Below are 21,735 nucleotides of genomic sequence, written 5' to 3'. Positions count from 1 at the left end.
TCAAATTGTTTCATGGACCAATTACTCATTTCATGGCCCTGTCGTTTGGTTTCATGTCTTAGGTAAAGCTCCCACTATTTAGGTGATATCCCATTCTCCCATTTATGTCTCATCTGCATATTAGTGGGCCAAGAATTCACAAACCTGCATACAAAGGCTGTTAGTTGATCTATGAAGTCCCTCCAATCCTCTAAGCGCATAAGAATGAACTCCTAAGATTAAAACATCATTAATCTCAAATTTGCATTCTTGATTCTTGTAATTTAAATTTTGGCTCTATTGAAAACCCTTCATTTTGTTACTATCCATTGCACCCTCTTAAGTGCTGGAGGAGCCAATAGCGCATGCCTATCTCCTTTTTTTTTTCTAGAAATTGAAATCCGGAAATTTTTTGGGCCCTCACTACTGTAGACATCATCCGCTTAATTGAATTGATTCATGCTGTCAAAAGGAAAGAGAGGGGAAAGTCAATGAATATAAATACAAATATTTAACTGGGAAAAGAGGTAATGTAATAAGTAAAGGAACATATTTACAGAACAGTGATGCATTAAGATGGAAGTGTAAGCAGTTTCATGGTAAAATAATATTTTTTGAGAAATAAGTTTTTAGGGATGACAATTAATGCTATAGGAAATATTTTGTTTGTAACCTGTTCATCTGAAAACATGAGTCTGATGAACCAAGATGTTTGATCTTTTCCTGGGTAGATTGGTGATTTTTCAGTGACAATCACCTTGATCATCCAATCCTTTGTTTCATGAGTCAAAGTGCTAACAGGAATATATCTGCTGGTCATAACTACATAATATCGAACATATAAATTGGTGAAAGTGGTTAATAATACTGATGGCTGAAAATTATATGACGTGAATAAGCTAAATAGAATGGACAAAGAAGAATGCAGTGGAAATCATTAAAATGCAAGCACACATATATTAATTCTAAAATACACAACAAGCAAAGTGATGAGCATAATTACTCAAGTGAGTGTTGCAGCTGTAAGGATTTCTTGATAAACAATGTTTCGGGTGGTATTCTGTGGTATGCATTCAAGAGTAACTGGTCTTATAAGTATTTTTAGTTTTTTTGCAGTTCTTGCTCTGGACATTGCAACATACAATTGACCATGTGAAAAGACTGGCTCTTTTAAATATATTCCTACAAAATCAAGTGTCTGTCCTTGTGATTTGTTAATGGTCATTGCAAAACACAGAGATATGGGAAATTGAGTTCGTTTGAATGGTATTGGATAAGACTCATCATTTGAGCTATGAAGTGGAATGCGAGGGATGAAAACTTGTTTTCCAATGTGATTTCCTGAAGCAATTTGTGCATGAATAAGATTACGAGCAAAATTCAAACAAGTTAAACGTGTTCCATTACACAAACCTTCAGCAGGATTCAAATTTCTCAAAAGAATAATAGGACAGTAAGGTTTCAAAATTAATTCATGGGGTGGTAATCCGGGTGGTTGGATAGTGTTCAGAAAATCTCCATGATCAGCTTGTTTTGAAGGGTCAATTGTTTGATTGAAGCTTATGTATCTTGTTTCTTGACCAGGAAATCTTTGAATCAAAAGGTTGTTTATATGATGGACAAACTCATTTGTTGTAGTAAGAATGGCTCTATTGATAACAGCGGAAGTATTGTAAATGAAATCAGTAAGTGAAGGATAGACAGCACTTATCAATTCATCGAGAGAAGCAGCATCGTCAACAAAAGGTATCAGAATAGATGATGGCAATTGAATTCTGCTATCTCCAACTGTTGGTTGTGTGCCATTCCCAATTCTAAGCAGCAAATCAGAAAATTGAGGGTCCAATCGTGCTCGCATATTTTCAGTTAGCTGTATTTTTTCTAGATAAGGCCAAATGTAAGAATTGATCAGTGATGCAGATATATAATCTTCTTTCTGACCTTTTTGAACAACAGGGAGAGTTTGTCGAAAATCACCACCAAAGACAATAGTTTTGCCATCGAATATAACATCAGAATCCAGAATATCACGAAGCATCGTATCAAATGATTCAATTGCATATTTCTTAGCCATTGCTGCTTCATCCCATATAATTAACTTTGCAAGTTTTAGAAGCTTACCGATGCTACTTTGCTTTGAGATGTTACAGGTTTGGCTATTGTCTTGGTGAAGTGGAATCTTAAAGCGAGAATGCGCCGTCCGTCCTCCAGGTAACAATGATGCTGCAGCACCAGAAGTCGCTGTTGCTAGTGCAATATGACCCCTTGATCTCACAGTTGCAAGTAATGCTTTATATAAGAATGACTTGCCAGTTCCACCAGGGCCATCAATAAAAAAAACACCAGGAATATTTCTATTCAGCTTTTCGATTATTCTGTCAAATGCAGACCTTTGCGCTTTGTTCAACATTGAAACTGAAGCCAAATCTTCATCGGAAACAGGTATTTGGTACTCAGTTTCAATATCTTTAGTGCAGCTATCTGAGCACAAGAGATGGTAAGGAATGTCTGTCAAGTTGTAGTCATCTATATTTTTTCCCATAATTTGCATATATTGATCAATGAGTCTGAGCACTTGAATTTGTACTTGTTCGTTTGATAATGCCAAATTCTTTTGAATGTCTTCTGATAGATGATTTCTGTACTTCAACCAAAGAGCTCTTGGATTTGTTGGTGGAGAATGCACAAGCAACACAGCAAAAAGTTGTCTTAATGAACTTGGCATGTTGTATACAAGTGCCTCAGATAAGCATTCATCAAAACCATTGTTTACTTGAAGCAGTCCACGAACTTCTGCTGCCTCTTTGTATGTAGATGATATATGACCATGAACAGATTTTAAGTCATCAAAGGAAGTTGGTTTTCTTACGTGCATGAGTAACATTCTGAGGTAGTATCTTTCTCCTTCAATAGGATGGGCTGTGTTAACACGGCCAATGACTTCTCCACGTTTTCTGTCCATCCATATTCGATCACCTTCATCCCAAGTGAAATATTTGGGAAATTCTTTGTAGAGACAATTCAGATCCTGTGCTCTCTTATTTGTTTGATTCATAGAGAAGAATTCTGTTAACATTGTCCTTGAATTTCTCTCATTAGCAAGAACATCATCCAATGTTTGATTTTCAGCAAATGATATCGACTGATGATTTTGTAAATGCAAGTGCATTGTCATTACTGATGGATGAATATTGGTTAAATCGAATGCAAATATCCTCCACATGGCTTCAGGAGCACAAATCCATCTAGCAGATTGGAAATTGCGAATCTCATCAATGATATTTTCAGTTTGTTGAGAAGTGATCTGATACATAACTTTGTCGTGTCCTTTGTAAATATACTTGTAAATATACTTCACTGCTTCAATACCAGAGCATATCTCTACATTGATGTGGCAATCAAATTTTGCAAGAAGATATGCGTTGTATGGAACAATCCATCGATTATCAAGTGTGTGATTTCTGATAATAACACTTCTTCCATCATTACGTCTTCTGTAAATGGGATAAGAGTTTCTTCCATGTTTAGTGTATGCAGAAAAATCTTTTGGATAGTTATTTCTGCACTTGCGATTTTGACGCATACATGGAGAATTGGGATTTAGAAGACCACATGGTCCATGAACCATATGTTTTAGCACCAATGAATGTAAATAAGGTGACTCTTTTGGATCTGGTAACTCTGCAGAAACAATCCTATCATATGCTTCAGGAGAAAACATCTTTGATCTTTGTTTGAGGATAATTAGAAAATGAGCGTGTGGTAATCCTCGTTTATGGAATTCAATCACATAAGTATAAGCTGCAACTTCACCAAATAGATTCTTCTTGAACAAATCATCCTTTAATTGCTCAATTTTTGCTCGAAATACTCGAGAAACCAAATCTGGTCTATTTTGGATTTCATCTTCATCTGCTAAATGTTTTTTAATCTCTGGCCAAGATGGATTGCATGTCATTGTAAGGAAAATATCAGGTTTTCCATACCGTTGAACAAGTGACATAGCATCCATGTATCTTCGACGCATATCTCTGGGACCTCCTATAAAACTTGCTGGAAGAATAATTCGCTTTCCAATGTTTGATGCAGAAGTTTCACCACCAATTATAGTATCCATCAGTCCTTTATAAACCTCAGTTCTCAAGTTTTGCTGCCTATGTTTGTGAAATTCCAATCGTGATGTCTCTAGTTTAATATATGTTTCCACTGAATATTGCTGCAGCAATCTTCCTATGTGTAACATATTTGATCTATCATGGTCCCTTATTTGGAATTTGTATGCGTAGTATTCACGGCAAGAGACCGTTGGTCTCTTGGTCTTTTTTTTTTTGTTGCTGTGGAAAGCAGATGAAAATATGAAATACAAATTAGATGTGAAAAATTTAAATATAAGTAAATTTGTATGAGTAGCTTGGAATTGTAAGCAGAGAATAAATAGACAGAAATTATATAGACATGTCTGAAATATAAGAGAATATGTATCTGAATTTTCCAGTCTTGATTAGCTATAAGGAACAATAATATAAAGCTGCAATTCAATGCAATATAGCATAATAGAAATAAATCTAAATCAGTGTTTTGGTACTATAGATAATGATGAATTTGTTATTTATACCTTTTTCTTCAGCAGATATAACTTCATCTATGTGTGAGCAATTCTGGAGTGATACAATATTTTCCTTCTGACATGTTCCGGATGCTTGGTTCAGAATATCAGATTTTGGTATTCGGAGTATGCCTTTGTGCCATCCGGTCTCACCTCTTGCAAATATAAGAGGATATTGGAGGCTATCATAGCATCCATAGTACTGTTTTAGTATACGTTTATTTCCTGCTCTTGTGAAAATCTGGATGTCTCGAATGCCATCACCAGTGTTATAATCATTTTCATTCTATATTGCTGCTACTTGAGATACTGTAGGAAGATTGTAAACTCTTTGATCCATACCTGGATCTGATTTGAGGGAAATCTTATAGTGTTCAGCATCATGAAGGTCGATCAAACTTCTTATAAAAGTGGAGTAAGGATTATCCTGTAGAATATCCTTAAGCTGTTCCACAATAGATTCTTTGAACTTGCTAGAAATTGCCATGCGATTTGCTATTTCATGTTGTGTATCATAGAAATATAACTGCAGATTTGTTGCTCTCTCACCTTCAGAAGGAACCAATGGATTGATGAAGTGATAAACTTGGCCTTGCACTCTGAATGTGTATATACCATTATTCCTTCTGCTTAAATCTTTGTCGTAATGAACCCCCAAGGATGTAAAGGCAAACATATTGTTGTAACTACGGATGCACAATCGAAACTCTCTAGCTTCAGGAGTATTTGCCTTATAAAGGTGAATTAATTTATCTGGCATTTCAGTTTCGACTAAACGAATTTCACCTGCCGAGCAACAGAATCGCGGTGGTCCCATATAAAAGCGCTTAGCACGACAAAATATGCAATCTGAAACCTCTGGCAAAACACTTGGCTCAGATGGTATTTGTTCTAATAATGGTATTTTCCTTCGTCTGTGATGAACATCTATACCATATGAAATACAAGCCGTTCTAAGAAATTGAAAGAATAGACAGGCTGTAAAACATCGAAAATAGGAGCACACAGAGATTTTCATGTAGGCACTTAAAGTATATAAGTACCATTTGAATGTTGTGGATTGCTGGTGGACGAAGAGCCTTCATGTAGAAGAGTTGGTAACACAGGTGAAGAATGGCTCAGGCTATTTGTTTCAAAAGTAGTGGAAGAAACGGTGTTATCAGAAACCACATGGTCAATTGTTGTAATAGCTGTTCATATAGCAAAAACAAATAGTGGTAGGTTGTTGGTTATCATTAAATTTCATAACCAATATAGGATATAAATTCAGGAGGGTGGAAAATACTCTGATCAATAGCATCATTCGTAGAGCTGCATTGGACGATTGGCTTATCAGAAATATCAGTGACAGGAATTTCATAGCACATGCACTTAGCTTTCAATAAAGCTGAAAGTGATACATGATTGTCAACAGGCACATCAACAACTGTATGGTCTGTTGGAGAAACAGGCATAACATCTGTGTTGCAGCTGTCCTTGTTTTGACGTTCACCACTGTCTTGTATGTGGTTCTGTTTCTCTGTTACTTTTTTAGCATATCTTTGTCGCCGGCGCTCATTAGCTTGTATACGACATTCATCCTCAGATGTATACTTGCGTTTTCGACCCATATTAGAAGATGGCTCTTCATAGGAAAAAGCGTACAGGGCATAATAGACGCGATAGAAAGTTTCTTGTAGTATAGGACAGATAATAACTCCAAAGAAGAAAATTTATAGGAGGAAAAAGTAGAAATATCATAGCTAAAAGAAATTGCGAACAATGATCGCATTTAAACGAAACACAAACAAAGCCACAGAATCAGAGTACATTATGCAGCAAAACACACAGTCAGAGTAAATTATGGACATAGTTGATGGAAATGCAAAATTTGAGTATAAAACAAATGTTAGTACCTCCAAAACGCTGCAACAAAAGTCCAGAGCGTAAATTAGAGGGAAGGCAGCTGATACAAAAACACATAACATAAAGGAATGTCAATATTTTTGACACAAATAGAAAGCAAGAAGAAATAGCACACACCAAACAAATTTCAAAATGACAAAGGAAAAAAACCGCAGCAACACAGAAAGCTAGTTAAAAGAGAGAAAGGGGAAAAATGCATACAGAGCACAACATGCATGGAAAAGCTCATCACAACGAAAAAGCATGAGGACAGGAAAAAGCAAGATAAAGGACAGATAAATCAAGATGGTAACTGACCAGTAAGAGAAAGGATATGGTAGCTCACCAGTAACACAAAGGAAGACAAAACGGAAGAGGCAAACGAAGCAAAAGCACAGAACACTTGTAGAATTTTTGCAAAACAGAGAAGAAATAGAAGATAGGGAAAAGAAAAAGAACGACAATAATGGAAGAACTCCAAATCAGCGAGGAACACAGATGAGATAAGATGGCTTAAATGTCTAAGATATTAAGAATGAAAGGTTAGCTGAAGATAGCTGGCTATCCATGCAAAGCACACGCGGCATGCATGCAAAATATATCCTACGTTAATGACCCTAATGCAACAGCAGTGGAGTTGCTGAGGAACCGAGTGGAAGACAAACAGAAGAGTCACACAGATAGCTGGAAAAAGAAAGCGAAATCGATAAACAACTGAGCAGAATATAGAAAATGGAGAAACCTGACATTAACATTTAATACAGATGAAAATGGCTCAAATCTTAAACTGAACAACACTGAAAGATAACTTCAATATAGCTGATTATCCACGAAAAATACACGCGGCATGCATGCACTATATACTGGCAATGACATGTATATGAAGAGGTGGCTGACTTCATATTCATATAGATGAAAATGCGCAAAGCCAGATGAAAACGCGCAAAGCTAGAGTAAGAATGATGGCAGGCAAATATGGATAGAAATGGATTTTGGTCGAAGATAATGGTGATCTTGCGGGGAACAGAATGATAAGAAACATGTGCTATCTGATGCCTCCCAAAGCATTAAAAAGACCGTGATGTCCAAAATGCATATATAAATAACAGCATAACCAGGACAAAGGACAAAAAAGTCCAAAAGAAAGTCAACCAAGGAAAATGAATCAGAGGAAAATAGAACCCATACAAGGCTGCAGCTGAAAAATGACAAGAAAGGGAACAAATGTGAAATAAATTACAAAATAACCGGCACAAATCACTGTTCATCGCCCTTCCACGGTTTATGTAGTGTAGGATTTATCTATGGGCTTGTTACTAATTTTTGAGTGTTGCATGGTAGATAAGTAATTTTGTAGCTTCTAGAAATTATAGAGATTTACAAGAAAGGTTCATTAGGGGTTGCTTTTGGTAATTCTACAAGGTTTAAGCAAAGAGTACCAGTACATACAAGGCTTAGAAGTTAGGTGAATTGTTTAAAGTTTTGTCCTTTGCATGCAAATATTGGACTCTCATTTAACGACTTTGTACTGTAGCATTTGATTTGAATATTGCGAGTCACTTGGAATGCATCTAGGCTGGTTAAAAATCTGGAATATTGTCAATGGATTTAAGATAAATACTGTACAGGAGAAAAAAGGTCAAGTAGAAACTCAATCTTCGGTTTCTGAAAAAATGTTCATTTTGAGGGGTTTTCCCCTTTCCATTTTACAAGGCTTAAGGCGATGATTAAACAGAACACATACTAAGTTTTAGAAGTTTGCTGCTAGCGGTGTGCGGAGTTTTCTTACCATTTTTCAAGGATTACGGCAACAATCAAATAGAACATACTACGTTTAATTAGAAGTTTGCTAGTGTTGTGCACTTTTGTCCGTTAAATAGAACATACTACGTTTAGTTCCTGTTTTCAAAGAGGGAAAAAAAAAAAGAAATTCAAGGATAAAAGAGACCTTAGATATTCAAGTATCCATTTTCTATTACTTGTTTGTTAAACAAGTAACAAATTACGTAATATATAAGCCATTCATAAATATAACAAGAACTTTATATAAATTCCAAAAACTCATCTTATTTAATTTGCATGTTGATAATGTACTACCAGGTAACATTAAAATGAAAACTGGAATTAACCAAACACAATTCAATCATGGATTCCACTTCAAGAACAATCTAAGAGCAGGATATTTGACTGCCAATAGGTTTAAAGGGGTACTGATTATCGGCTGCATAATTGAAACTGAAATTGCCGTGTGTAACACCATAATAGATCGGTTGGCCACCATTAACGAGGCAAGAGCCGCCGCCATTTTGAGACAGGACGGCGGGATTAATCTTTTCAACACTTTGGAAGCCGGAGCAGGATAGCTTGACCTGGGTCTGAGTGCAAGTGCAATCGTTAAAGATGGTGAGTTTGAACTCCGGCTTGGATTGTACCTTTGCCCCTGTTGGAGTCTGCAATATGATCAGACTTGATAGAGAGCATCCTTGAGCATTTGCAGTGCCTGCAAGTTAAAAGTTAAAATGAATTACTACTACCAATTAACAGCGTAACATATATTATTTATTAATTTCAAAGATAAATACATTATACACATACATATTATTATTAAACTAATAATGAAATGCATGCATCAAAAAACATGGAAATACATGCATTGTATGTCAAAACTGGACCAGCCAAAAGAATAGAAGTTGATAACACTACTATTTTATCTCCCACCTAAAAAAAAAGATGTTTTGAAGTATAGATTTTAATGAAAATTTATCAATACACATATCTAATTTCTTTTTCTTTTTTTTTCAAAATTAAACGTGCACCTGCTCGACACAGCGTGCACACGCATATATATATATATATATATATATATATATATGTATATGTATATTTATATGTATATGTATAGTTTCTATGATTGTTTTCGAAATTTGCCGCAGTTGATATAGTGATGCATTTAGAAGCTCTACCTGCGCTCAATAGACCAAGAAAGAGAGACAAGCAAAGGATCTTGAAAATGGCTGCCATCTTCTTTGTTCTTGTCTCTTTTCAAAGATTCTGAATCTTAAAGTGTGCTACTTTTATCTGCATATGCATAAGAGAACTTAGGAATTTATATATGCAAGACTTTTAGATATATATGGAAAAACGAGCATTAGAGGATAAGAATTAATTTGCATGCGAAGGCCAATCCATATACATGGGATGGTACATTCACAGTCGACCAGCTTCAAAGGTGTCTGTCTGGTTATCAGTGAAACAATTAAGACACCAAAGATTTTTGCTAAAAAACAAAGAATCTCTCTATGCATAGGAACCCGATTATATTTCATTAAATTAGAGATTTTATTATATCAGCGGTGCATTTGACACATTAAGAGAGGCATTAGGTGATCGATTTGGTGTTTTCCTTTTTTCTTTCTTTGCATGTTAAAGTGACTAAATAAAGATAGTGGAATTAATGTGATTGCGTGCATTTATATAGCAAATGAGATACAATTGTTAGGAAAATCCTTTAAAAGATGGAGAGTTATTAATGTACCTTTGATTGACATCCCAAAATTCCACTTACTGTGATTTCATATCATTTTATTTAAAATGTCCCAGATTGAATTGTTTTAAATGTTAAAAGAAGATTCTCATTAGCACATTAATTCCCTTGATTTCTGTATTTAAAAGGCAATCGCTTTCAGTTTATATTTGATTCTCATTAATTTATTTCCCGCAATGATTTGTATCCTCATTTACAGATCTCTTTTCATTTCCTAATTTTTCCCTACATTCTAACCTAAGTTCTTCCAGGCAGCAAGTTTGGCCGTATTTCGGACTGGACATTTCTTGCCATCACCATCACAACATGGGGTGTTTTTGGCCCACCCATTTTTTTGAAACGGCTTTTACAAGCATTTAAGGGAACAATTAGCAAATTGTTCTTGCTGTAACATAAATAAATGTTAAGAGTTCTAGTATAGAATGTTATCTCCAGCTATTGGATAAATTATGGTAAATGGATTTTCAGTCAGAAATCCATTGATGTTTGGACTTTTCGTGGTAATAGATCGTGTGTTAAAACTCCTTGCAACTTGGAATTCCTTGCAGAAGTCATGTGTTTTATCTAATAATATTAATTCTGCCGGATATAATTAATTACCAGAAAGGAGAAAATACCATCCCGTAGAAATACATGTGCGCGTGCATGCGCATACAAACACGCACACACACAAATACACACACAAAGCTGAGTTTGATGTTATAAAAGTATCAATTTCTATCATCTAAACAGACTATTGTAGTGTGTTGTAAAGTAATCTCACTCCGGTAAAACAAATAAGATAATCTTAGTTCAAGTGTATCTGCATGTTAGTTTTTGCACTGCCATTACTGGATTAGTTATAATCTGTGATACAAATTGTTTGTTCACACGTCTTACCTTGGTTAATTGCAATACTATCAGAAAGAAAATTAAAAGGAAATTTATTTAGAGAAGGGCTCCCCAAGGTGATACGAATTCTATACGAGACCCGAACCTAGAAGATTGACTGGTAACACGTTGGAAAGACGGAATTGAGAACGACACAAAGAACCGCTCGAGCATCAAAACAAAGGTAGAAAGACACCGCGATTGAGTGTGTTTCTCAATCGATGAGTCTACGAGCACCTCAGGAACAGCACTAAGATTCTGTAGCTAGCTTTTGCAAGCCATGAAAAAGAGGTTTTCCTAACAGCACTTTGCTGGAAAATTCACCAAACTCTCATCTCCCAAAACGAAAGAAAAATACAAATATAAATAACCTACCAACTCCCAAGATGGGTTGAGCCACGGCTTGACCCAACTACCCTAACTACTAAAGACTAAATTCGGGCCTAATAAGGCCTTAAGCTGGCCGAACTTAACCTACTAATTAGCTAACAAAATGACATCTATCAACATGAGATTTTGGACCGAACTTTATTCCTACTAACTAAATAAATATCACAGTAAAAGTACTAATAATAATAAGGTATGATAACTTGAATCACTTGAGCTCATTTGTCTTGGATGAATTAAACAATTGGAAGCTCCATTTTACATCATTCCCCTCCTCTTGAAAAGATTTGTCCTCAAATCGTGGATAGGATGATTGAAAAGCAGCAAGTGATTGATGAATTCCTTGACGAAACAGCCACACATTGGTTCTCATTGAATGGATGATGCTCATAGATGTCAACATCCACACAATTGTTTGGACATGTCGCTAGGATAGCTTGTAGAAGTTCATGCACCAAGTACATATTGCATGTTCAAGAACCCTCCAATAGCCTCGGACCTCTTGCGAACAAGTAATATAGCAAAATGTCGACCATATCTTGAAAAAGACTAACAAAATAGCATGTCGTCTATGCAAGCGGAAGATGCACACGACCTCAAGTTGCACATCAAAAACTTAGCTCTTGTTGGTAGCAACATGAAAGAATGGGAAACAATCACTTCGCATGAACATGTAGACGGCATCGTAGAAATGAAGGACAACGATTGTCTCAAATCCGTAGGTGAATGGAGGTCTAAACGCTCACGAACCATGGCTAAAACCCTAATTGTAATTGAGAAATAACAAAATAATAAAAAAAGTCAGGAGCTACATTGCAAAAATTAAAAAAATTTTGGGATCAAAATATAATTTTACAAAAGATTGAGGGTCAAAATTCAATAAAAATAAAGTTTGAGGGCCAAAATATAATTAAATTAAAGGTCTAAGTGAAAGAAATTCAAAATTTTTGAACCACAAGAAAATTACTCAAAAGATCACGAGCCAAATGGCTTAACTGATTACACAAGAAAACAATATTAGGCCATTTTATACATTTGGGCCATGTCACTTCGGCCCAAGAAAAATAGGCAAATCCATCTTATTTATAGATAGCCCAACCCAATTCATTTTTACAACCCTAAACCTAATAAAGATATTGGGCTTGAGTTTCAAAGCCCATATCACAAACTTAACAAAAAATAACATATCAGCCCATTTCTTATCTAATTCATTTGCATAAATTTTTAAAATTGTCTAATTAAGTTATCTAAAACCAACAAATTCTATTCAAAGCCCCAACTATACTCTAAAAACCCAAATTAATTTAGTCAAAACATGCATAAACATATGAAAAGAAATTAAGGCTTTGAAGGGAAGAAATTTAATCCATTTTCACAATCTTTTGAACCTTAGTGCAATTAAACCAAAATTAGGGAGAGGGGCAAAATGCAAATATTCATTATCATCCTCCAAACTCAGGCGGAATCAGCAAACTAATGAAGACTCTAAGTGTTCAACCAGCCAAGAAAACATTCAAATGAAACACCAAAAATAACTATTCAATCTTGAATAAAAGGGAAAAACCAAATATTTTTTTTTTCTGGCCAAACACAAGCACAAGATCATTCAACCCCAAACACCAACACAAGATTCAAACGTCCAAAGGCAAGATTTTGGAACCCAATACAAGAATATGTAACATGAAGTGGAGAAAAATGAAACATGCACAGCAAAGGCAAGACTTTTGATCTCATATTTAATGGATGTAAATGCAGATGTGAGCTTATATCCAAAGGAAAGTATGAATAAAGGTTATCTGTGATGCTTATTGAGCGTTGCAAAGTCCCAGAAAAGTGTGTAGATGTCGAAACGAAGCAAGATCCAGTGGCTGCTGTTGGTGCCCAGAATTGCCAAGGGAGCAACTTCAAGCTCTGATTTGATCGTCTTGAAGCTGTTTTTCTTGAAACCTCTCAACGCAAAAGTTTCTCTAATGAAATGTAGAAGACGCAGAAACATAGAAATCACCAGAAAGATCTCAATAGAAGCGGGAAAATGATGACGAACATGACTGGTCGACCAGCCTGTTCACTGTTTTGGAAGAAAACTTTTTTAGGAAGGCAGTTTCAGGCTTCGATTTGAGGGCTCCGTACTGGTTATCAGAAAAATATTTCAACACAAAATTTATTCCTCTATATCCTTAGAAGGTGCATAAAAAATAATCACTAGATCAATAAAGAGAGAGAAAATCAAATTGGAAGAGAGCTGGTCCACTAGCTTGTTTCCAGATTTTGCAGAAAAAGCTGCTTTTGTTTTCTTGCCTTTTCTCTCTCCTCACACTCCCAGATCTTGTGCAACCGCCCCCTCACTCGTTTCCCTTTCTTAGAAACCCTAAAATCTCTCTTTGCTAGATATTTAAATGGAATAGAACTCCCAAAGCCTAAGAATAAGGGTTTGGATTGAATGTGGGTTTATGTTGCTTATTTTGACCCTTTTGATCTGCTTGTTGACTTGATTTTTGGATAGAAATTCGAGTGATGAACTAGTCCTGTACTATCCAAAACATGGAGAGAGAAAAGGAGGAAAAATCCATCAAATAAAATCTGCCCCAAAATTTCCAGCTATTCTGCATTTGTGCTTCTGGTTTCATACTTTGCATGAAAAAGGAATGCGTGCGTGAATAGAGATTTTTTTTTTTTTTTTGGAGAAATGAACTGGGCCAATGGACCTCCTTACTTCCAGGCTATTGCTTGGGTTTTGCATGGGTTTTGTTTGGGTTTTGGGTAGATTTTTGGTTGAGTTTTGGATAAATTTAAGATTTTTTTTGGTTGAATTTTGATTGGATTAAAAACAAAAAAACCACTACTACTTTTCCAATTTTGAATCGCATTTTTCTTTTCTCCTTTTCACCTTTTTGCACAAACCTATAAAAAGTAAAAATTAAAGCAACTACTTAGGCACTTTTGTAAGTGAAAAATAAAAATAAAACTAAAAGTAATTGAGTTGAAATTAAGAAAAATTTAGTGTCTACGATTACTTACCTGGGATCTTCTCAACCTACAATTTCCTGCCATCCCTGGCCAATACGAATATGTCGTTCACGAAAGATCCCAGCATCCCGCTAGGAAGCACCTGAGGATTCAGAACCATCTTCAAGTAATGATCACCCACCTCTGGTATGCGTGTTTTTTTGTCAATACCTCATCGCAGACAGATCTATTGTGCGAGATTGCTGTCCGATCAGCAGCTGATGTTCAACTGATAACAGAAAAAGGTAAATTTAATTTTAAAATATTATGACATAACTCTGTAAAAAATGCATATATTATAAAATTAAACCATGCTCTCAAATATAAAAAAAAATGAGCTTAATTTAATTAGAATGGGCAGAAATCTAACTGAATAAGTGCTCTGTAAATGCCTTTACACTATGTAGCATCTTTCCTTTTCAGTTGAAGTGTTTCATACAAAAAGAAAAAAATTGTTTCCATCACCTTAGAAAAAACACTTTTTGCTTTCAAGGCCTAGTGCACCTGCACCATGCAAAGTACACAAACAAATGCACCATTTAGAAATGTAGACTACCCACATTTGGAAAGCAGCCACTCGATTATCCAGCGTCTTAACCTATGCATCGTCGTGAAAGAAAATTCAGGAAATCTCCCAGCAAATTAACCTAGACTACTGTAAAATGCATGTTCTGTAATTCATCATTAACAGAATTTTTGACAAAAAGGAGAAGAAATGAGTCTCCAGAATTGGGCTAGAATCCAGAGGCCTGTATTCAACTTTTTATATCCATTCATTTCTGGTAAACCATATAGGCCTCCTGCCCAGATATCCGATAAAGGCCATCCCCCAATAGTACAGAAAGTGAAAAAAAAAAAAAATTTTACCAAGGGCATATGACAAGCAGCAAAGTCTCTAACAAGTTTATTTGTAACAAGAACCATGCGTATAATCAGGAAAAGAATTTATCTTCTACCAGAAAAATAATCTTAATTAATGTAAAAAGAAAACCAGGAACGGAATTAGTGCGTAACCATATAATCTTCCCTAATTGTAGGATTACAGTCAAACAAGTTTATGTCGAACAAGTGTACCGTAGCTGGACAAATGATAGGAAACAAGGTCTAAAAACTTGGAAGGAATTCCCTGATTTGGCCTAGAGTAAGTTCCCAGATTATTGTGTGGATTTTTTTGCTCATAAAGTATGACCAATGATCATAGCTTTGGCTTCACTACCCCCCCTCTTCTTCCCTCTTTCTCTTTTCAAATTTACATCTTGCCAGACAATCTATTGCAATTTGCAATAGATTGCTGTGCGGTCATGTTGGTGACATAACCTCTAAACCCATTTCAAATAATTGATAAACATGGTAGTGGCTATCATCCTGGGAACATAAATCAGTAGGCGTATCATCCTTTGAAAGCTGCAATATAACAAAGAAAAGAACAGATATATGACATAGTGACACATGCACTTTGACTATTTTGAGAGACACAAATCGTTTGGAAACTGTAATCAGAACAGGCAGACCTGTTTTGAAGTGTACCTGCTGTGCTATTAATTTATCTATGCATATAGCAACATAGTTAAAATGATTAGATGTACGAAATGTTTATTGAGCTGTCTGGTTGTAGAGTTAAGGTTAGCAATTACCTATTAAAATTTCAGTGTTTACTTTCTTGGACACTGCAGTATTCAGTTGATTTTCTTCTGATATTTGGTACTTTTGTCCTCTTTATCTCTTCTCCCCTATTCCTTTTTAATCATCTTCCTTAAATCAATTGGTATCACAACCTCTGTTGTATACAATTTATTTACAGCAATTGTGTTAGTTTTCAATTTTTATTCTACATTTGTCTGCTGTTGCATGCTCAATCAGTATCCTGATGTTAGAGAGCTTTATGCTGTCCACTAATATACGGTTGCCTCCTCTCAGCCTTTGAAAGTTTTTGTATCTCTTTAAATTTAATTTAAACAAAATTTCAATACCATCATGCTGCAAGCAGTTTTGAAATGTAAATTTTCACTGGTGACATTGCATAACATTTATCACTTTTACTTTCCACAAATGGAGACACCATCCATCCTTGTCCTTTTATGTAAAGAACTAGCAGATTAAGATCCCAAGAAAAGGGTAATATGGATTACCCTTCAACTGTATCTTTGATTTATATTATGCTTCGTTTACGTTTCTTGAATATTTTCCTAACCGATGGAAAAATGATAGTCAAAGCTAAACAAAATTCTGGATTTAAAGAGAAGAGTTAGAGGGTTTAGGGAAAACTCATGATGATATACTCCCATAATAAGGATTTGACATATATAACTCTAAGATCCAATTCTGAAACCTTTTGACAAAAGATTAATAGAAGATGTTAGCAGGCCTAGTAGACATTTAGCATAGACCAAGGAATGACAATGGCAATGACACCCTCAATGGTAATAGATTTATGAGAATTCCTTTTTCTGAATATTATGTTTGGTATTTTCACCGCAATGGCAATCTACCAAATCTTAGTTTTATCATTTTTTTTCTTCATCTTTTGCTGCTTTTCCTTGTAAGTTTTGTTTTCCTTATTTTCCTCCCCCAGACTCTTTTTTAATCCGTTTCAACAATAAACCCTAATATAGAAAAATGACAGCTCCCTGGCTAATATTAAATTCTCCATTGATCTCATTTTTCATATCAAGTTGACAAAAACTCGAGAAGAGGCCAAAAACCAGCACTCAACTTGTTGAGGCTCCCTCCAACCAAATCAAAGCATCAAAATGATCATCTTCATGGTAATACAGCAATATACATACTCAATCAACAAATATCAGTCCCATAAGTTTGTAGCACGTTCAGGCAAATAAAAACCTTAGCTATGCTGAAGCCCAGTGCAAGACTTATAACAATAGTTGAAGAGTAAGTGTTTAAACTGGCAAATATTGAGTTCAAATTTCAAACGTGAAAAAATGTCATGGTAGCATAATGACAATTATTGCCTTCTGCTGCTGAGGAGGTTGGGGGAGAAGGGAACCAAGTATTGATAACATACACGGTGAAGGGAAGGGAGAAAGGAACGGGTTTAGGTGAGGGGAGATTGGAAAGCCATGAAGATTTTTGGGGAGAGAAGTGAAGCATAGCTGAGGGTTCCCAAGTACTGATAACATACACGGTGGAGCGAAGGGAGAAAGGAAGGGGTTTAGGTGAGGGGAGATTGGAGAGCCATGGAGATTTTTGGGGAGAGAGGTGAAGCATAGATGAGGGCTGGTGGGGTCTTGCTTATTTATTTATTTCATTTTGTTGGTTTTTCAAGCAATAATATTCCGGAATAATGACCATTGCCAAGTTTTAAGTCTTCCATAGTGATGGAAACAAACCCATAGATGCTAACCAAACATTTATGAGATTCAAGACCTTGAAAGCATAGTGGGATAAACTGTATTCCAAGATGAAGTACAATATTTTAGTTTTCATATAAATGTCTTGTAACTCTTATCTATTAATCACAGGGTTTAGGTTTACACTACTTCTTGTGGCAAAATGAGTCTGGCCAGGAATCAATTGAACTCCATCCGCTCTTTTGCTCTATAGGGATAGGGAGCCTTATACAATTTTTCAGGAAACATGGGCATTGAAAATCTTAAAAACCCATAGGTTCCCAATTTTAAGGTTACGGATCAGGAATAATAATTAAAATTGAAAGAAAATTTGGCGAACTTAATATCAACAGACCTATGCAAAGAGGCTCAAAAGGGCATCAAAGTTGCTTCAATATGCCCTAGAAAGTTATGAGAATTCAATATGCTTCAATAGTCAATACTCTGCTGGCTCTGTTACCTCTCCAACCTTCGAAAACTCTGCTGGTGCCAAGTCAATACTCACCCAAACCCCATTGTACATAACCCACTCAAACGGCAAAAGCCTTCCTTCTGCCCACCCCCACAAAACAAGAAAAAAGAAAGAACCAAAAAAAGATCACCGAGGGAGCCACCAAACCCTACCTAGTCTCCCCTCATGGCATTCTCTAACTGCACTATTCCCACTTCAATGCTTGTCGCACACCAGCTGTCCATTCCTCTTCATCTGGAACCACGCGCCCGTACCCTGACCACCAAATCACTTCCTCACCTCACCGCAAATATCATGCTTAGCCTCAAATCACACATGTTCTATTCCCCTCTAGTACCACAGCCGACATATCCATTGCCACCAATCTGATCCCTGTCTGCTTTGAGTGAAGTTTGAGTTTATTTGTAGATTTATTTTTTGTAAATTCAGGTAAATGACTTATTTTGTTGTGGAGAATGGTCCTGATTTAACACATTTTCTTGTGTAAGTTTAGTGATAGAATAAATTAGAACTATCAGCAGCTCCATTAATGGAGTTAAAAATTGAGAACTACTTTTAAGTCATCTGACACAAATCAACACCTAAAGGTGTAAATTGACACCATTATTAACAGAATGAGGCAACCTTGAACTGGATCCTTAGTTCAAGGAGGTTTATTGTATTGTACCATATAATCTAAGTACACTGGTTTCCAGTTAATACTAGACCAACAAATAGTTTGCAAATACTTATAATCTGATAACCCTTATCTTGTACAGATAGGACAGTTAGAAAAAGCATTTTTTTGCTCTGGAACCCAGTGCACCTGTGCCACAAGGAACGTACACAAACAAATGCAGCATGTAGAAACCAAAACTACCCACATTTGGAAAGCAGCAAGGAGACTATCCAGTGTATTAACGTATGCATCATCTTCAAAGAAAAATCACCTTATCTTTCCAGAAATGATTCAATCAGAATGAAAACTAGCCTAGAGCACCATAAAGAGCGTTTTGTATATTTCACCATTTTTCCAGGAACTGGGCTGGAATTTAGAGTTTTTATTCAACTGTTATAACCATAGTTTTCTGGTAAACCAAGTAGGGCTTGCTCCCATGCAGAAGACACAAAATAATTATTACATCAGGAAAATGGGAATTCACATCTGGCTTGAGACCGGACGAGTTAAATGCACAAGCCCCTTGTGGTAGGTATAGTTACTTTATTGACTACAAAACGCTTGAGACTATAAGATAATGAAGAATGACGTGTGGAACAAAACGTGCAAAGCCAACTTACTAGGGGCAGATCAAAAGCAGCAAAGTCTCCAACAGGTTTATTTGCAACAGAAACCACGCGTGTATTGGACAACCCTTTGCTTTGACATGTCCTCCTTGAGCTCTGAGAGACAAAAGGAGTTAATTTTCTACCCAAAAAAAAAATCAGTATTAATGTAAAAGGAAAATCGGGAATGAAATTAGTGTACAAACATAGAATCTTCCTTAATTGTAGGATTATCATCAAACAAGTACCATATATTAGCAATGCACTGATTTAAAACCAGTTGCAGGAAAGGATCATAAATGTTAAGTGGTATGGTCAAATGATAGGAATGAAGCCTTTGGAGTGAAGAATACACTGATTTGGCAGAAAGGAAGTTCCCAGATTTTAAATTATTCAGTGGATTTGTTGGCCCATCGTGTAATTAGCCATGTTTACATCTGAAGGAATACTGCTTTTTGATATTTGTTGTGGTATAATATCTTTTCAAAACCTAAGAAAAGTCTATCACTGTTGACAGTATCGGTTTGAACATGTGTATATCAAACTATCAGGATTATCCTTCTGACACAGAAATATAAAACGCACCCGCTTTAATAATTCTGAATAGCGCTTCTCAGGTTAAAGTGTGCCATCCTGTTTTTAAAATAATTTTTACACTGCCAAGCAGATACATCTGCAATCCATAGTTACAATTATGCATACGATGTGAGAGTTACATACGAGGATAACACCTTCCAAGGCCTTCCCCTAGTTTGATATGTCTGTATTTAAACAACCCATGGCCACAAAGAAAAAGATACCCATTGAAGAACCAAAACCTAATTAATCGTCTGCATCCTCAAATCGGGTATAAATACAAGAATTATCCGCCTAGGATGAAATACATCACCCGACTTTCCATGATTACTACAAAACCGAACAGGAAAAGATGCCGAGAAGGGAAAAACAATTCGGTTTTTTCAGTGTAACAGCCGAAACAAATTCGATAATAGGGCGTCTTACCACAGAGGGATGAATTTGATTTGGTCCCATAACTTTAATAAGGAAAATCTGAGGAGGAACGGTAATTGCTTACCCGGGGATGTTGTCAACCTCGAACTCGACGCCATCTCTGGCTAATACGAACATCACGGGCATTCTGTTAGGAAAGAGCAGAGGATTCAGAGGCATCTTCGAATAATGAACAAAGTCTCAGCGCAACTTAACTTTTTATTTTATTATTATTTTTTTTTTAACGGATCAATGAGAAGAGATTGCCTTGCACGGAAAATGGGTGATGTAATTTGATTTAAAAAGATCAAGCAACGAGGTATCAGTAGATGCTATATACGTCATAATTAGGAATTCGTTTCCGCAATTAAAGAAAAGTTACATCCATCATTCTGTACAACCTTCTTATTAGTATTTCGTTTTATTGTAAATTTTTATTTTATTGTGTTATTTTTGCGCAAATGTTCACGTTCATCCGGACAAATTTTAGATTAATTTAGAGCTCACACCCCTAGACTTTGGGATAATTACGACATCATGGCCTAAACTTTGGAAATATGCAAAATTACCCAAACACAATTGAAGGGTTTAGGGTTTAGGGTTTAGGGTTTAGGGTTTAGGGTTTAGGGTTTAGGGTTTAGGGTTTAGGGTTTAGGGTTTAGGGTTTAGGGTTTAGGGTTTAGGGTTTAGGGTTTAGGGTTTAGGGTTTTTAGGGTTTAGGGTTTAGGGTTTAGGGTTTAGGGTTTAGGGTTTAGGGTTTAGGGTTTAGGGTTTAGGGTTTAGGGTTTAGGGTTTAGGGTTTAGGGTTTAGGGTTTAGGGTTTAGGGTTTAGGGTTTAGGGTTTAGGGTTTAGGGTTTAGGGTTTAGGGTTTAGGGTTTAGGGTTTAGGGTTTAGGGTTTAGGGTTTAGGGTTTAGGGTTTAGGGTTTAGGGTTTAGGGTTTAGGGTTTAGGGTTTAGGGTTTAGGGTTTAGGGTTTAGGGTTTAGGGTTTAGGGTTTAGGGTTTAGGGTTTAGGGTTTAGGGTTTAGGGTTTAGGGTTTAGGGTTTAGGGTTTAGGGTTTAGGGTTTAGGGTTTAGGGTTTAGGGTTTAGGGTTTAGGGTTTAGGGTTTAGGGTTTAGGGTTTAGGGTTTAGGGTTTAGGGTTTAGGGTTTAGGGTTTAGGGTTTAGGGTTTAGGGTTTAGGGTTTAGGGTTTAGGGTTTAGGGTTTAGGGTTTAGGGTTTAGGGTTTAGGGTTTAGGGTTTAGGGTTTAGGGTTTAGGGTTTAGGGTTTAGGGTTTAGGGTTTAGGGTTTAGGGTTTAGGGTTTAGGGTTTAGGGTTTAGGGTTTAGGGTTTAGGGTTTAGGGTTTAGGGTTTAGGGTTTAGGGTTTAGGGTTTAGGGTTTAGGG

At 36.1% G+C, this 21,735-nt stretch overlaps 1 protein-coding gene and 1 long non-coding RNA gene across 4 annotated transcripts; both read right to left on the bottom strand.

Annotated features, from left to right (window-relative positions):
* Nucleotides 1-982: 982 nt before the first annotated feature.
* LOC113696963 (uncharacterized) lies at nt 983-4,222 on the bottom strand. Its single transcript, XM_027216340.2, has one exon. It carries the CDS (start codon nt 4,220-4,222, stop codon nt 983-985), a length of 3,240 nt encoding a protein of 1,079 aa, XP_027072141.2.
* A 4,347-nt stretch (nt 4,223-8,569) lies between these two features.
* Nucleotides 8,570-20,609, bottom strand: LOC113697480 (uncharacterized). Of its 3 annotated transcripts, XR_011816292.1 has the most exons (5): nt 20,434-20,609; nt 19,374-19,475; nt 14,289-14,505; nt 9,433-9,547; nt 8,570-8,969 (listed from the first exon to the last, which is right to left on the bottom strand). It is a non-coding gene; the product is annotated as an uncharacterized lncRNA (long non-coding RNA). The 3 variants fall into 3 exon arrangements; XR_011816290.1 differs by lacking the exons at nt 8,570-8,969; nt 9,433-9,547 and adding an exon at nt 11,140-14,171; XR_011816291.1 differs by lacking the exons at nt 8,570-8,969; nt 9,433-9,547 and adding an exon at nt 11,140-12,033.
* Nucleotides 20,610-21,735: the final 1,126 nt, after the last annotated feature.

Source organism: Coffea arabica, chromosome 6c (genome assembly GCF_036785885.1).
Source record: "Coffea arabica cultivar ET-39 chromosome 6c, Coffea Arabica ET-39 HiFi, whole genome shotgun sequence".
NCBI classification, from domain to species: Eukaryota; Viridiplantae; Streptophyta; class Magnoliopsida; order Gentianales; family Rubiaceae; genus Coffea; species Coffea arabica.
Note: the sequence above shows the minus strand (reverse complement) of the source record. Positions and strands in the feature narration are given on the sequence as shown.

Excerpts from the sequence above, each read along its gene's own strand:
- LOC113696963 (XM_027216340.2), bottom strand. The coding sequence starts at position 4,222 with ATGTTACACATAGGAAGATTGCTGCAGCAATATTCAGTGGAAACATAT.